At 35.1% G+C, this 17,896-nt stretch overlaps 1 protein-coding gene across 16 annotated transcripts in view; it reads left to right on the forward strand.

The window, feature by feature from the left end:
* Window positions 1-17,896, forward strand: part of MAPK10 (mitogen-activated protein kinase 10) — a 291,326-nt gene that overhangs the window by 256,317 nt on the left and 17,113 nt on the right. For all 16 annotated transcript variants that reach the window (XM_077765157.1, XM_077765159.1, XM_077765164.1 and 13 more), the window contains 2 exons: window positions 13,535-13,598; window positions 15,301-15,378. In XM_077765157.1, coding sequence (XP_077621283.1) covers window positions 13,535-13,598; window positions 15,301-15,378 — 142 coding nt within the window. The remainder of the gene's footprint in view (window positions 1-13,534; window positions 13,599-15,300; window positions 15,379-17,896) is intronic.

The following is a 17,896-nucleotide window of genomic DNA, read 5'->3' on the forward strand; positions in this document are numbered from 1 at the left end:
ATTAATTAAATGGAAAAATAGGGGCAATGGTGATACCTTACATTAGTGAGACCTTTTGGCTTTCACAACATACTGAGAAACAGTCATCAGTTCATTATGGTCATCAATTCATTAGCCCTCTTGAAGGAAATGATTCTTGATGGGATGTGTGGGGTGTGTCAGATTCTTGTGGTCAAATTGTTAACTGGAAGTAGTCCCTCACCCTCAGGTGATTCTGTGTCCTACCCTATCACCCTTCTACCTCGGGACACTTTGTCCTCACTGCACATACCTTAAATATTATTGTTATAGGAACCACTTGAGGGCAAGGGGGTTGTCTCATTCATCAGCATTATCTAAGACCCTACACGTTCCTAGCACACTGTATGTTTACAGTAATTCATTAAATTAATGAAGTGTTTATAATCACTTTTATATTGACTGTTTTATTTAACCTTCCCACCCGTGTTACTATCCTGCGTTACTCCAGCCAAAAGTCTAGATCCCATTATTCCTATTTTACATAATTTTAAATTGACTTTTGCACAGTCTCACAGCTAAAAACCAAGGCTCTCAGCCAGTGTTCATTTCATTATATCACAGTATCCTTTAAAAAGTCCTATTTTTCATTACAAAGTAAGTCTTTTAATAAGTTAAAATTATGTAAATATAATAATAAATATAAAATAATAATTCTAATAATTTAATAATGATAAAATGTAGAATAGAAATAAATTTAAAATAATAACATTTGACACTTTTTTCTGATAAACATATTGTGTATAAAATGGTACATGAACTTTTTTTGTATAATATGCCAGATGCATTGAACCATATATAGAGAGGGGCAGTTATTATTAGATTAGTAGAACTCTTTATACTTGATTGAAAAGTTTTATTGATCTTGAAACTTTATGTCATGTTCTAGATTTTTCAGCAAAATCAGTGCAGGAGAGAAAAAATAAAAATTTGTATAAATCATTTTTAAATTAAGAAAAGTATTTTGGAATTTAAAAGCATTAAATTTTACATTAAAATACAATAATATTCTTATAATGATGGTAAAGTGTAGGTAAACTCATTTTCCTTAATAAAGTTTCTAATCTATAACTATGTTTCTGTATTCACTGTGGATTTGTATCTTAGGGCTGCTCATTTATGCTAATTAGAGGAGTATGGTTTTTTCTGGTTAATGTCTTTAAGATGGATTGTGATTGAGTCATGTTACTAATATAGAAGTGCTGAAGATGTTTCCCTCTGTTCTTTTTGCTTCTGTTTTGTGACTATAGGGCACAGGTACAAATGCATTCTTTATAGGCTGATTCAGCAATATTTGTGTTCAATGTATTGAGTTTTCACCCAGAATGTTTTTCTAGCTTCTTTAAAAGCTCATTTTTATCTTATAATGTCTCATTGAGACGAATGTGGCCTTTTGCCTGTGGAAAGTCTTACAGTAAAAGGTTTTCCTTCACAAAATTTTAAGTTAACATTTTTTCTTTATAATCTTCCATATGACGTTATCATATCACACATTATGCTGAAATATTCACATTTAGGTCTATCCTTCCCAATTCCACTGCTGTAAAGTTCCTTGGGAGCAGAAATTCAGCTTTACCTACTGAGTACAGAAAACTGGCTAATGCATATTGTATGACCAATATATTTAATTTTAATTGAATTCAACTATACTATGCTGAGCGCTTCTCTAGTGATTATAAAAACCTTTCCATGTCCAACCTTATTTAAACCTCAGGAAATCTCTAGAAACTGATGATTATCCTCAACCAATCTTACCGACCTTGCCTTCTAAATACTTCCTGACTTGGGTCACTCCTCATCTGTTGGTCTACGTAAACATCATCTCTACCCTAGACCATGTCCTAGTTTCCAACTTGTCTTCTTGCCCTCTTATATCTCCTGCAGTCTGTCCTCCAGAGTGCCTAGAGTTTTCCTCTTAAAATGTGAAGCAGGCTACATAATTACTCAATTAATACTCCCCACTGGCTTCTCATTCTGTTTATAATAAAATTCGAAGTGCTTGCAATGGTTTATAAGGCTGTACTTCTGTGTTCTTCCAAATTTTGTTATCATAATCCATAGTAAGAAAGATGTTTTATATTGTGACCCAGTATACACACACACACACACACACACACACACATACAAACACACACATGCGCGTGCACACACGCATACATACATGGAAAACTTTCATACTCTGATATTTTCTATCTCAGTCCATTATTCTTGGTTACCTTAAAGGTGCTAGTAAAGACCCAAACATTGCTCTACTTGATCTGGCTCCTGATTACTTTCTGACTTCATTTTCTGTACTCTTCTCTTTCCACTCAGCTCTAGTGTACTGGCTTCCTTGCTGTTCCTTAGCATGCGAAGCAAGCTCCCCCACCAGGGCCTTTGCATTGCAGTTTCCTCTGCCTTAACCATTCTTCCCCCAGATATCTACATGGCTTCCTCCATTAATTCAATCAAATCTTTACTCAAATGTTATCAAAGAAGTGTTGAATGTCTATTATGTACTTTGTACACTGTTAGACTCTGATAAACAAAGATACAATCTTTGTCATCGAGATGTTGTCCCCAGTTTATTGAGAATAAAACAGTAGATGTTGGGTGATAAGTAGTCCAAATTTTAAGTAAATTGATGCACATAGGAAAAACCTCAACTTAGTAACGTGGGTTAGAGAAAGCTCCTTGGAGGGATTAATACCTAAATAGAAACACGAAAGGTAAAGCAAGAATTATCCAAGTGGAAAAAGACAGGTAGAAGAAAGGGTTATGCTAAATCCCAGGATTAGGAGAAGTTTGGGAGAACCACACATCATTGGGGCTGACTCAGTAGAGAAAAGTGAGAAATGATTTGGGCTGTAGGCAGGGACCAGGTAAGGAAGGAGTGAATAAACATTATGAGCATGTTCTTTATCCTAAGTGTGAAGGAAAGCCATTCAAAACTAGCAAACAGAAGAATAGCATTATAGGATTTGAACTTTTATAAGGTCACTCTGTCTGCAAAATGATACTGGAGTAGAGAAAAGGAAGATGGAAGGCGGGGGAACAAACCTGTAGAAACATAGATTAGAACTGATGGTGTCTGAGGGTAGACACAGGCAAAAGACTAAAGAGAGGTTTAGAAACTAAAATCAACATGAGTTGTAAATGATTAGATTTTGGATTTAGAGTGGTGGAATTTAAGAATGAATTGTAGTTGGTTAATAACCACATGTTGAATGAATGAAAAAGAACGATTAATGACTTGAACACTGCATGATTGGTGATGCAATCACTCAGCCTTTTTGATTAAAGAACGATAGAAAAATTTAGTTTCCAAGGAACAGCAGAGAATTTCCATTTTCAAGACATGATTAAACTTTTTGATGGAATAAAGCAAATAAATTTGTGGCCTAACCACTGAGAAAGCTACAGAACAAAGTGAAAAATAAAGAAATCTAAATTTAACTTTCTTGTAAGCCTCTAGAGCATTATTTAATTAAGCTTTCTAATTATTCTTAGTTCACATTATAATTAAAATTTGCACTGCTAGCTTTCAAAGTTCCTCTGGTCACTTAGTGATATGAGGTCTCAAGACAACTCTAGTGCTTTTCATATATAACAAATTATCATACAATGCTCTGCACATTACCGGTCCTCAGAAGAGATTTGCCAAATTACCTGGAATGATATTTGTTATACATTTGGAATTTGTTTCTTCCTGAACAAAGCAATTTATGAAACTCTTTCCAGATGCTTAAGAGTCACAACAAACAAAATGACTTACCCAAGGTCACTCATCTTACTAGTGTCAGGGTCAAGGGTGCTCTGAGGGCAGTTCTCTTTCCATTGTTCCAGTCAGAAAATCTATGACTGATTCAAGAAGTTTAGAGACTCTTCTCGCTCATTTTTTCCAAAGACTGAATTTGACTCTGAGATACAAATCTCATGTCCACTGTAATTAAAATTCACAAGCCTCTCCTTTGCTCTTCTTTAAAACCATAGCATCTGATGATTTATATCCACGAATTGTTTTATTCTACCAACAAATAGGTATCATTGAAGATTAAGAGAAAAATCACATAGCTTCTCTGTCATTTTCTCTTACATATATACTATTGAAGCATACTTAATCAAATGACAAAACTTGCTTTGAATACTGTATAAATAGTTAGAACAGAGGTCTTAATCTTGGCTGCACACGAGAATACCTGGGGAGCACTGAAATATCCTGATGCCCAGATCTCACTCCAGACCAATTAAATTGGAATTTCTGGAGGCGCAATTTGGGCATCAGCATTTTTAAAGGTCACAGATGGCTTCAGTGTGCAACCATAGTTGATAACTCATGAGTGTGAGCAATTTGATGAAAATGATGAACTCACACTGAAGCACCTTACTTAATATTTGATTTTTTTCTGACCACAAGGTGGCAGCATCACAATACAGTGCATATACCAACCCCTTGATTGAGTGGATTTGGAAATTTGGGTCTGTAATACTAATTACTAGCATTATGAGGGTTCCTCCAGCTAAAGAAAGTATTATGGACTTTTCCCTTGTTCTCTGTTGCTTTGTTAACTAAGAAAACTTTTTAAGTATATTTATTTCCAAAAGTTGGATTAGCAGGAACTGTATTATAAGCTATAGTTGGTTGCAAAGAATATGGATATTATATCCAGTTGGATTTGGGTTTAAACACCACGTCCACCACTTACTTATAGATTAATCTCTTCATGCTTTAGCTGTATACCTAAAAGAGAAGGGTTGTTGTTAGGACTAAATGAGATAATATATGAAAATCAGCTCTCTATGACTGGTCCTAGATGAAGATGATGTAAAGGAGGCTAAAGTGATAATGCTGTGATAGAGTCACTTACACAAAGTCCAGGAAACCTCAGGATACAGTACTTTTGTGTGTGTGGATTTTCTTTTCTGCCTGTGAGTCTTTTCTTTCTCTGTATGCATCCTATCAAATACCACTGATAATTATACCAGTAAACATTGTCTAGCTCCCTTCATTTTAAAGAAAAAAGAAAGCATTTTTTTTACTATACTTTTATCAGTGAAAGGTGCCATTAACAGTGGAAGTAGCCTCCACTTTTATTGCCACATTTTTGTAGAAAAATAGCCTTTGTTTACTCAACTACTGTAGTTCACTTCTCAAACGTTGCAACTGCCTTCTCTAAGATCACCAGTAGCCTCCTAGGTGCCATGTCCAAAAAACTGTCATCTTTGCTATTTTAATAGGTAGACAACACTCTCCTTCTTGATATATTTACCCCTTGACTGCTATGGTGACACTACTTTTGTTCTCCAGTGTCTATTACTTTTTGTTTTCTCTTCCTAGAGTTGTGAATCCCAGGCATTCTCTCCTATAGCCCTAATTTCTTTTTTACCCTGAGAATCTTATCTTTGACTACAGCCTTAATTTTAAGTACCACAAATGACTCTCAAATCTAGGCATTGTCCCATAGAGTTGTCCTGAATTACAGATCTGTAAATCTAATACCACTGACATTTAAAATGGCATCTCAAAATTAACATGTCAAATATTGAAATGGATGTATCCCCATTCACACAAAACCACCACCTTCTCCTCCCCCACATCACACCTTTATTTTTTTTTTTAACTTTTTAAACATTTTTATTCATTTTCGAGAGACAGAACATGAGCAGAGGTGGGTCAGAGAGATAGAGGGAGACATAGAATCTGAAGCAGGCTCCAGGCTCTGAGCTGTCAGCACAGGGCCCGATGCAGGGCTCAAAGTTACAAACCATGAGATCATGACCTGAGCCAAAGTTGGATGCTTAACCAACTGAACCACCCAGGTGCCCCCATCCCCCCACCCTAACTCACACCTTTCAATCTATGGCACCACTTTCCTCCCATATGATTGAAGCAAATCCTTGGGAGTCATCCTATACTTCTTCCTTATATCCAAATTGTCAAAAGTTACCATTCTCTCCCCCCCACCCATACACTTCTTAAAGGAGTGATTCAGTCTCACAAATCTTCATTTATTATCACACTTACTCTTTGACATAGAATAGCCTGGCTTTTGGACCAAAGCAATTCTTGTTAAGGTCATTCTGTTTTGACATTCATGCTTGCCTACTTATCTTCCTTTCTGCTCTTCCAGGGTACCCCTGAGAGCACTTCTGGGGCTCTGCTTGGGAACCAAATGTAAGGCAACTTAGGAAAGGAGAAATAATCATTTTAGTTTCCAGAAACAGGTGTGGAGTACTCTCAATTTATCAGACTTTTAAAGGACATTTACTTCATTTGTTGTATTAGATTCTTTAATTTCTATACAAAAGCACGGACCCAGTTTCTAAAACTTGCTTGAGAAATTTAAAAAAAATCAACAGATAGTACATTACAAGTTGCCATTTGCCTACTTTTAGAAGACACTGAAGTTTTTGGTAATTGGAAACCAAGTCATTGGTTACTGCATAATAAGATTACAGTATAAGATTACAACCAATGTAACTCTGGAAAATATAATGTAGCCAGCTATTTTGATAAATTGTGCATATTGCTATTGTACTTTTATTGTACTAATTTATAAGATAGTTGGTAAGACTGTTAAGCAAATATTGAACTCCATTGTGGATAGTGAAATGTTCTTGATGCTACCAGTATATAAAGTTTGAGAAAAAAATTGAATGTACTAAACAGTGTCATTAGCTAAAACATAACTGTAAAATAGTAGATATCATTTAGTGCAATAGGCATAAAAATTATTCCATCTAAATATTAATTTTCCACTGAGGAGGTTAAAATTTTAGGAAATTCCATTCATCAAAAATTGAGGATACATTTGGAAAAGTATTCTATATGTATAGATTCATGGAAATACAAATCAAATTTTGCACATTTTTTTAAATGGATTTTCTGGTCTAATGTTATACTAAAATTCACCCTTCTTGGTTGAAGTCTTACAATGAATCATGCATCTTTTCACATTCTTCAAGTTGCAAAAGTCAATATGAAAAAACAAAGCACATTTCAATAAGACATAATATCATTTTCTTTGATCCAGCTGCCAAGTTAATAGAGAATGCATACACTAAAAGAAAATGCTATTTAAAGCTTTCAAATGAGGCATTTTCAACATGACAGCAGAACACAGAAAAAGTGGAACAAAACCATACTGTATGCTTAATTAGGACAAAAAAAGCAGAAAACAAACACCAACTTGATGATTGTCATATGGTTCAGAACATGGCAGATACAGAAACAATGTTAAATCAGGGCTCAAAACTGGTTAGGATAAACAACTTTGCATGACTTAGATTTCTCATATCTGGTTCTCATCTCTTTTGATATTCACATGTATAGAAGTTTTGATGTTGTCCAAGATATTTTGACCAAAAGCATTCAGGATGTAAGTGTTGACTATTTGGGTGATGTTTGCCAGATCTAGCTATGTGTGTAGACTGACAGAAAATTGGAACAGAAATCAGAGTGGCAGGCTCAAATTTGTCACTCATGGAAATCCTTTGTAAGTGTTGAATTATTAAACTTAACATTTCTGCAACCCATTAGAATTCCTCCATTCCGTCTTTCCCCATAAGAGATCGTGCATTTTATTCTTACTCTGCCACTAATTAGCTCTATGACCGTGGACAAATCAACTGTGTGGTTTTTATATTCTCATTTGCAAATCGCATAAGAGTGGCACTAGATAACCTTTAAAACTCTCTTCCATCTCTAACATTCTATGATGCTGTTGAAGACAGGGTTATTTTGAAGATTAAGGAAAGAATAAATTCATACATTTTAATTAATGAAGCATTACTTAAATATGTGACATAAAATGAAGTCACAAGAGAGCAAGTTGTACCTTTGGGGAATCAATTAGGAATTTGAATAGATACTGCGTAAAGAGATCTCTTCAGCAAGAAATCATGTTCAGCTGCAAGAACTCAAAAGAATGCTGACAGGACTCAAATTACTCAATCCCAATTTTATTATGTAGTATTGTACTCCTTTAGTGCTTTCTGGCAAAAGCCATATTTTATAGTTAAGTTTTACATTTTTAAAAATGGAGGAAATAGGGGCACCGGGGTGGCTTAGTCGGTTAAGCATCCGACTTTCGCTTAGGTCATGATCTCGCGGTTCGTGGGTTCGGGCCCCGCGTCGGGCTCTGTGCTGACTGCCAGCTCGGAGCCTGGAGCCTGTTTCAGTCTGTGACTCCCTCTCTCTCTGACCCTCCCCTGCTCACACTGTCTCTCTCTCTTTCTCCTAGAAATAAATAAAAACATTTAAAAAAAATAAATAAAAAATAAAATGGAGGAAATGGAAGAAAATGCTGACATGATGCCTTAGAGCAGGAAAGGGGTAGACAGCTGAAATTGTTGAGCCTCCAGTAGTAGAAACCAAAATGCCATGTCATAACACTGCTATGTAGTATGCTCATATAATTGTCTTCCAAACACTTGTGAGAATAAAAGCCTGAGGACTGTAAGTAGCTATAAGGACAACAAGCAAAAACTGGGATGGTTTTGAGAAAAGTGAGATATACAATCACCCTACTGGCTTGTGTTTCTATTTCTTATTTTATAAAGATGTTTACTTTAAATATTGTTTCATTATCTCTTATTTTAGATTAATCTCTATTAACGTTTGCTCTGAATTATTTTTTAAGTTGAGTTTTAATCAAAGATCGACCATTAATTAGTTATATGACTTCAAGATATCTTTAGAAGAATGTTTTTTGAATCTTAGTTTCCCTTTCCTTCTCTTCCCTTCTTTTCCTTTCCTTTCCTTCGTTTCTTTCCTTTCCTTCCTTTATTTCCTTTTTTACTGTCCCAGTCTATTCTGCAGTTTCTTTTTGTTTTGTTTATATATAATATCCATATTGGTATTGAGGATATTTCTTCTATATCATTCTGCTTTTTTAGGTGCTATCGGGCATTAAAGTACTCCATCAAGGATCTATCTGGATCTTTCTGGGTGTGGTGGTAGTTTTGAAGTTTGGAAACCTTTATGAGCTTCAAAGTCATGCTTTTTATCATATCCTTCTGGTTCCTTGAAAACTAATTCTTCATTTGTTTTATTTACAAGAAATAGATAATTACTTTCTCTTTTTGAACCTCTCTGAACACTTGACTTCTATAGCATTACAATATTTTTATTATCCATGCATTTCTTTAAAATATTCCTTTTAAATGTTCCTTCTTTTCTTCTCCTCTTCTCTTTCTCCTCCTTATCCTTCTTAGTGTACTTCTCTTCCTCTGGTCAACTTTTAAACCTTGGTGTCTGATAGGGGTCCATTTTGGTCTTTTACTTTTCCTACCTGCATTCACTCTATGGGTGACCTCATGCACTGTCATGATTTCAACAAACCCCTCTTGCTGATAGTCTTGAATCTATACATCTCTAGCCAACAGCATTCCTATGATCATCAGATCATTTACTTAATTCTCAAATAGACCTCTGTATCCACATAGCACTTGGCTTACCTCTCTACCAATCTCATTTCTTTTTCCATTCTCTGTCCCTTTAGACAGCTCTATAAAAACCATAATTGTCCAGCTATTTAGCTTAGTAATCTGGGAATCATTTTTTCTCATTATGCACATTTAATAAAAAACAAAATTCTACCACTTTAATTTATTAATTAATATTAAATAAATATTAATATCTACTAATTCTTGAATCTATATTTTCTATTCATCTTCCTTCCATCTTCTAGTCAAACCTTTTAATTTATTTTCTAGATCATACATTAGCTCCCTAAATCTTTCTGATTTCACTTGTGTCTTTCTCCAACCCAGCCATAGATTTGTCCATGTCATTCTCTTAAATTCTTCAATGGCTTCTCCTCCACTTCAGGAAGAAGTCTTTGCTCCATATCATGGTACCGAAGACCATCCTTGACCTAGCCTTTGCCTGACCCATCTTCCCTAGGCACAGCTCTTACCGCTTGTCACTTCTGATGACATATGTCATATGTTACTATCAAAGATTTGCTTCCAGTTGTCTTTGTGTGTGTGTGCACCCAAACAAACAAACATGCATACACCACCTACACGACTATGCTGTTTTCTAGGTTCTATGTCTTTGACCTGAAATCATCTTTTGTTCATAGATGTCATCTACTCCAAGAAGTAAAATGATTTCCTAGGGTTCTGTTAAGATTTCATTCTGTTCCTCTATATCACATACATATTTTTTATCATGTTGTGTACTAATTTTCTGTTTTATATCAGTCCACTAAATTGTGATCTCCTTGAGGTCGGCATCCATATCATTCAGTTTTGAAGTTTCAATTTTTAATATGGTATGGTGTATATTAGGTGTCCAAGACTTTTACTGAATGAATGAATTTAAGAAACAAATAAATTAATTCTAATATTTGCTAACTCAGTGGTTATGTATTTGTCTATGTGTTGTCTGATTTATTAAAACATGTATATATAATAACATAAATATGAAACATATCTAATCCATATTAATTTATTTTTTATGTAATCCATTTGAATTCATGTCTCAATGTCTGTAAGAGTTTCAAGCAAGGATGTAGAGTCCAAAATCTTCCAAAATAACAGAAAGAAATCTTCAGTCTCTTAAGGAATATTCAAAAGCATGCAAGTCACAATCCTTAATAACTTTCCATATATTGTCTTTAATTTCATCGTATCCTTAATTTTCTCCCATCTAAAATTGCTCTAATCTAGTAAATTTTCCTGAAATATCCTCTGGGGCCCTTCTTTTTATCCTCATTCCTCATTTCTTTTTTATTTACACTGTTACCTGGAAAAAGAGAATCCTTCCTGTTTAATAACGGTAGGGACAACTGAGCAATAAAACACTAGCTTCTCTTTAGAGGATGGAGGCAGAGAGTGTTATGGAAAGTTGCATTGAAAGATTGTGGTACAAGCACATATATATGCATATATATGTATATACATACATATATATGTATGTATGTTTGAATATGATATTACACTCTTAGATTATTGGCCAATTCCTCTTTTATATTTTTATGTAGAAGACATCTTTATGTGCATGTACCCTTAGGTGATTGCATTTCCTCTTAAACAAAAAAACCCCACAACTCTGAACATGTAGCCCTTTTGGTCATAACTATAATGCAAGTATGTTTTGAAGCCCTTTTGGTTTGTTGAAAGGAAAAACCTTGGACTCAGTACTTTTTCTCTCTTTGTAGTTTGTTTGTGGTTAAAGTCTATGTATTTCATGCTTTATACACTACCAACAGCTGTATGATGAAGTTCCAAGGAAAGCCTCTCTCAAAACAGTTTTGTTGCAGAGAAAAAATGGCATTTATACACTTTGGCAGGAACTGTACTCTTGAACCGTGTTCAATTTTGAAACTTGAATGGAAAAATCCACTTAATGGAGAAGCCAGCCACATAAGATCCTGAACTGAATCTATTGTTAGAAGAAAGAGGTGCCAACAAAGCATAGAACTCGGGGGACCTCTCAGAGCTTGTGTACACTGTGTTTGGCAGAGGATCTTCCCTCAGAATTAAAGAAAGAGGCAAAGCAGGAAACCTGCCACTTGGCAAAGTGTCTTTACATAACCAGAATTTAGCTTTGCATTTACTTAGATTACAGTTTCACAAATTAAAAAAAATTTACTCATTCAGTAATTATATCCTAATATTCCTATAATTTGGGAATCCTTTATCATTTGGGGTAGAAGATTCTGCCTTAGTCAGGTCCTGAAGACAGTCCTAATCACCCAGTCCCTTTATGTTTATATAATTAGTGTTTCTGTGTTCCCACAGCATCACTGGATAGGGTGGGGTCTCGTTTTTGCTTAGTTCTTGCTTAGTTCTTCCAGGAAAGACCACTCAGCCAGCCATGTTTGAATCACAGTAGGTGGTTTAAAGTCTTCTGCTCCAGTGACAATTATAGGAGTTAAAGGAATGTCTGGCATCATCAGTAGTTATTTCTCATTAATTCAGTATTGTATTAAGTTTTCTGACCACAAGGGAGCAAATTCTTTTATTTTCATATACAGCTACTCTGTAGTATGTAAGGCTACCCCAGCAAACCAGGACTAGAACGAATATTTATGTCTGTCATGATTCAGTCTATCAGAGGTTCTGAATGCAATAAAGAAGGACGACTATAGTAGTAAGGTGCTACTCACTGGCCAACAACCTCCAACAGAACCAGGGGCTGTCCCTGAAAGTCTTGTCTAAAGCCTTCATATGACAGCCATTTTTGAGGAATGCATGTTCATAGGCCTGAGTCACTTTATTGAGTAACTTTTTGAGTTTCATACAATGAGTATTGCTTTTGGAGTGTTAGGCAAGTTGAATTCTAGGGTCCCCTGACTCATGGCACCAGAAATTGGTAGTTCTTATTTTATTCAACCCATTGCCAGCCAATGGAGCTTTTTAGCTCCTTCTCCATCTACTTCATTGTGATATATTTTTCCAAGCAGTTTTTTTTTTCTTTCCGTCTCTTGGCTTGAGGTAGAACTACCATAGGTCATCATGATACATCTTCCCTATACGGAGATCTTATTCCTCTTCATCAGGAAGAAGAGATCAGAGAATCTATATGAGACCCTCCTTCCTGGAAGTCACCTAGATTTATGAAACTCTCTTCTTTTGCATCTTTGAACTCTTCATAACAAGAAAAATGCTGATGCCATAAGTCAGACTGAAGGTCCTCTCATATGATGCATCCTAGAGAGGGCTAACCAAGGGGTCTCTCAGGTTTACAGTGACCCACCTCTATAAACAATTGGCAGAGTCTTCTGCCTGAGGGGAGAAAATATCATTTAAATATTGAGCACACAGCTATATATAAAGATATTTTATGATGCTTCACAAAAAATATAAAAGGCTGATTAGATCTAAACATGCCTTTAGGGGCGCCTGGGTGGCTCAGTCGGTTAAGCATCCAACTTCAGCTCAGGTCATGATCTCACGGTTCGTGTGTTCGAGCCCTAAGTTGGGCTCTGTGCTGGCAGCTAGCTCAGAGCCTGGAGCCTGCTTTGGATTCTGTATCTCCCTCTCTCTCTGACCCTCCCCTGCTCACACTGTCTCTCTGTCTCTCTCAGAAATAAATAAGACATTAAAATTTTTTTTAAAATATGCCTTTATACTAGGGATGAGTACTATGACTATTAAGAGATAGTAAAGATTCTTCTTCAAGAAGGTCTGAGAATGGAATAAAATCTTATCAGTGGGGGATAGTTTGGGTAGGGTTCTGTTATAAAGCAAGTGAATGGAGGAAATAGCTTCTGGATCCTTGTAATGTAATATTTTTTTTGCTTTTTAAAGATTGGCTATATTAGTTGCTTAAATTTGGTTTCTGAATCAGAAGGTTTTGGGAAGTACGAATTTGGATTCTGCTGCTTTACTATTGGTGTATAAATGAATCCTTTGTAAGTCTATGGGGAAATTTTAACTTCTGCACCACTGCAATTACCCCCAAAATTATGTGAGATTCTCATCACCACCCAAATCAATGATAGCAAGTTACTCCCATGCGCTCTAAATGTTTAGTTATATTTGAGTTATTACACAAAGTTTATTGTTTGTTTTTATTCTGCAGCCTCCACCTCAGATATATGACAAACAGTTGGATGAAAGAGAACACACCATTGAAGAATGGAAAGGTGACTCTACCACTTAAACATACATTTTGCTTTATTGAAACTCAGAAAATATCTTCAAGGCATCTCCCTTTAAAGCAATTTGGTAACAGATGATTTTATAGTCACTATTCTCAGACAATTTTCAAAGTTCTTGAAACTTTATCTATCTTTTCATACTAAAAACAATATTGCATTTACTCAAGAATGAAAGGAATTAATTGCTGATACTTTTTAAAATAGTACTAATTGTCAAAGTATTTGTTATGGTGGAAGGCATGCTTCAATTCAGAATTTCAGAATTATACATTCCATATTTGTGTTTAAAATTATCATATAAAATGGATAAAATTATGCCTAAGATTACTTTAGACATTAGAAAATAAAAGATATTTAATGTCTGAATTCATTCACTTCATTTTTAAGACTTGAAAATCTAAATAGAAAATATATGTATCTAAATAGCTTAATTATTCTAAGTAAGAAAATAATGAATAAATACATTAGTTCATTCTTTTTCACCAAAACTCTTCCAAACACATAATGTATGGTCAAGATTATTTATACTCAGGGTGAAACAAAGCAGAGACTATGAAGAATTATTAAACTAATATAAATAACTACAGAGTAGAATAAAATAACTATAGTGTAGAGATAAGCAAATACAGATCATAACAAACCATTCAATCAAAATGGGTAGGGACATAAAAGGAAGTTTTGAAAAGGAGATATATTTTAGCTGTCTTGATGGAATTAATCATTATAAATTGAGAAAAAGAAAAAGAAAACAAAGGAAAATACCAGTATGGGGGCACACGGAGTAAACAAAGGGTAGGGATGAACAAAAAGTGTTATAAAGATAGCAAAGAGATTTCTCTGGTCAAGGGGTCCTTTTGGAGAATATGGAAAAATGAGCACATGCAAACAGTAGACCAAGTAAATTAAGATACTAAATGATAGACAGAAAAGACTTCTAATTTGCTCTACATAAGGACAAGAAGTCACTCTTAGGGGTTTGTGAGTCGGTAGGTATTATGAGATAAATATCACTTAAAGATGAACATGAACTAAACTGGAAACCAGAGAAAAAAATACTAGTAAAGGATAATAATTATATAAATTGCAACTCATTGCAAAGCAAGAATGAGTAGGACTGAATGATTTTTAGCCAAAAGGGGAAAATTAAAAGAAATGAAGATACACAAGTTTAACTCTAGCAAAGAAAAAGCCAGAAATGGATGCCAGTTTGGAAATAAATATAGTTGTTATAATGTTGGGTTTTAGGCAAGTTTAATTTTATAAATCCAAGATTTGAGTCTGAAAAAAAATGAAGAAGTAGTTGGAAATTGTTGGAAAGTAATAAAGTCAGTAGAGTATGTGCATCTGTTAGGAAGTGGGTATAGAAGAAAACTGTAGGCTCAAAACTGGTCCATTAAAGTTTTTAGGAGATAAAGTTAGATGGCATCAGAAATCCTCCAAAGAATTAAGAACCAAGTAGAATGTGTATTCTTCATACATTTGTTTGGTCAAATACTTTATTGAGCACTTACTTTTGCAAGGCTCTGCGCTTTGGCAAGAAAATGTAGAAATAGAGGAGCAAAGGAATCCTAGTTGATTTTTAATTTACTCAACCCCATCAGAATATTATTGTTTTTCATTAACAAGTTTTATCTGCATATTAAAGATGAATTTGGTTTTTTATGACACTGATAACTGTTTCTTACAGAACTTATCTACAAGGAAGTAATGAATTCAGAAGAAAAGACTAAAAATGGTGTTGTAAAAGGACAACCTTCTCCTTCAGGTACTCACTCTCAGTGAATAACTAATAAACCAGTACTCATATATTTTTCTTGACCTTGGAAGAGAGATTGCAGCAGTACCTTGCTAATAGAGCACGTACACTAATATCACATGATTATTTCTCTCTAGTGATTTTCCTTCTATTCTTTTTAATATTCAGTGTGGCATTCATTTTAATCATCATGATTATTGTTTATAATGATTATAATGACAAAAACTTAGAACAGTTCTTTCAGAACTTCTTTAAGATAGTAGTGAATCTTGAAGAAATGTTGACAAGGGCTGGTTAAAGGGTAACTGCTTCTCATCAAAAAACAGAGCCATCATGCCCCCTGACCACCACGTCAATATAGAGGCTATGAACCCCTCCAGCCAAAACCTCTTTCCTTGGTCACTTGTGTTGAACTCTTCCTAAGGTTGGTGTGACAGTAGTTGAAGCATCTGCCAAGATGTGTTCTGATTCAAATCAGCATGGAAAATCTTTCCATTTGCCATCAACAAAGGCAAACACACGTTTGTACATATACTGTACATATTTTGTTGATCCTAATAGTGTGCTTTAGGATGACTTGAGATAATTTATGTACATGCAATGCTACTGTATTCTTCTTAAAAATCTATGTTCTGAATAAAAGGAAAATATATGTATATATATATATGTATGTACATATATAAATATATGTTCTATATGTAAAGAGTTCTAGAAGGGTGCCAGGTGGCTCAGTGAGTTAAGTGTCTGACTCTTGATTTTGGCTCAGGTCATGATTATGGGTTCATGAGAATGAGCTCTGTATATGGCTCTACAGGACAGAGTGGAGCCTGCTTGGGATTCTTGCTCTTCCATTCTCTCTTCCCCTCCCCTGCTCCCGCATGCACATTTGTGTACTCTCCTTCTCTTTCTCTCTCTCGCTGTCAAAAAAAAAAAAAAAAGAAGAAGAAGAAGTTTTAGAAAATGTGATGATTTACCTCTAACTTTAAACTACACTCAAACTCATGCTGGTAAGAATATAGGTTCCAAATGATTAGTTTAGAGGAAAATGGATTTGATGCCCTACCTTTGATAAACAATTTTTTCCCTGTGGACTTTAAATTGTTTCAGGAAAAAAGATGTAGGATGAATTCATCAATTCTTCATACTCATACTAACCTTTGAATTATTGGTTTGCACCCAAACCACTGTGATATCCAAACAGATACAATTTATTTAGGACATGTTTTTCTCATTTGAGTAATATCCCATTTTATCCCCAAGTCTTTCCTTTCCTCAAAGAGGGTGAAAAAAATCATCAGGGTTGTCTGCCCACCCTTCTCATTCATTCTCGCATATTCATCCTGCAGATGCAGGTTTGCAGAAGTGGTGCCTAACCTACATTCATGTTCTGTCTGATTCTGATTCTGATTAAGGAACCCAAAGACCAAATTCAACAGCCTCAAGATGCTACTTTCTTAGGCAGAAAGACTCCTTGTTTTAAGGATTCCCATAATGTCAGAACATGTTTTTCTATAGTCATTAAGAAGTGAAAAGACCAGCATCCTGTGAAGGCAACCTAGGACCTCAGGCTCGGACTGAACTAAATATTTTGTAGCATCCAATTTTTTTAAAAAATTTTTAAAATATTTGTTTATTTTTGAGAGAGAGAGAGAGAGAAGAGAGAGAGAGAGAGAGAGAGAGAGAGATGGAGCACAAGCAGGAGAAGGGCAAAGAGAGAAGGAGGCACAGAATCCGAAACAGACTCCAGGCTCTGAGCTGTCAGCACAGAGCCCGAGATGGGGCTTAAACTCATGAACCGTGAGATCATGACCTGAGCAGAAGTCAGACACTCAACTGATTGAGCCACCCAGATGCCCCAGGTCTCTTCTATTCATCTTTAATTCAAGTCACAATTTACTCATCTCCATTCCTTTTTTCAAAGAGCTTGGGATCATGCCACCCACTTCAGGGCACCCCATTTTCAGCTTGTTTCGTGCTTCATATTCCCCTCAGCCCCAACCAGGTCTCTGCAACACTTAATCTGTGATAACATAAAATCCACAATTCTCTTTTCATTACTTTCAGAACACATCCACAAAAATCTTATTCCCATGACCCATTTTATGCAAACTGTATAGTTCAGGGAAGGCAACAAAAGGACTGAGGATGATACAAGTGAGATTAATTAATCATTAAAGGGATGGGATGAGTGGTCTGCCATATGAAGAAAGGTTTAAATGTTTGGTAAAGAAATGAGGATTGTATAAAATCAAGGCATAATTCTCTAATCATTAATACCACAACTCATGCAAAAAGAAAGAGAGTACATGTAGAAGTTTTCTTTCAACTCACGAATGAGGGAAATGACAGAATGGAAAAGATAGCTCAATGAAAGTATGATAAATTAGGATTTATTAGATAGGTAGCCAAACCTATCTTTGTGGTTATCTTTTCTACTAGGCTATCTTTTCTATCTTTTTTACAGTGTATAAAGCATCTGGATTGTAATCAATTGAGACTATTAAGTCAAATAAACTTGTGTTCCACA

Source organism: Crocuta crocuta, unplaced genomic scaffold (genome assembly GCF_008692635.1).
Source record: "Crocuta crocuta isolate KB4526 unplaced genomic scaffold, BGI_CrCroc_1.0 scaffold134, whole genome shotgun sequence".
Classification (NCBI taxonomy): domain Eukaryota; kingdom Metazoa; phylum Chordata; class Mammalia; order Carnivora; family Hyaenidae; genus Crocuta; species Crocuta crocuta.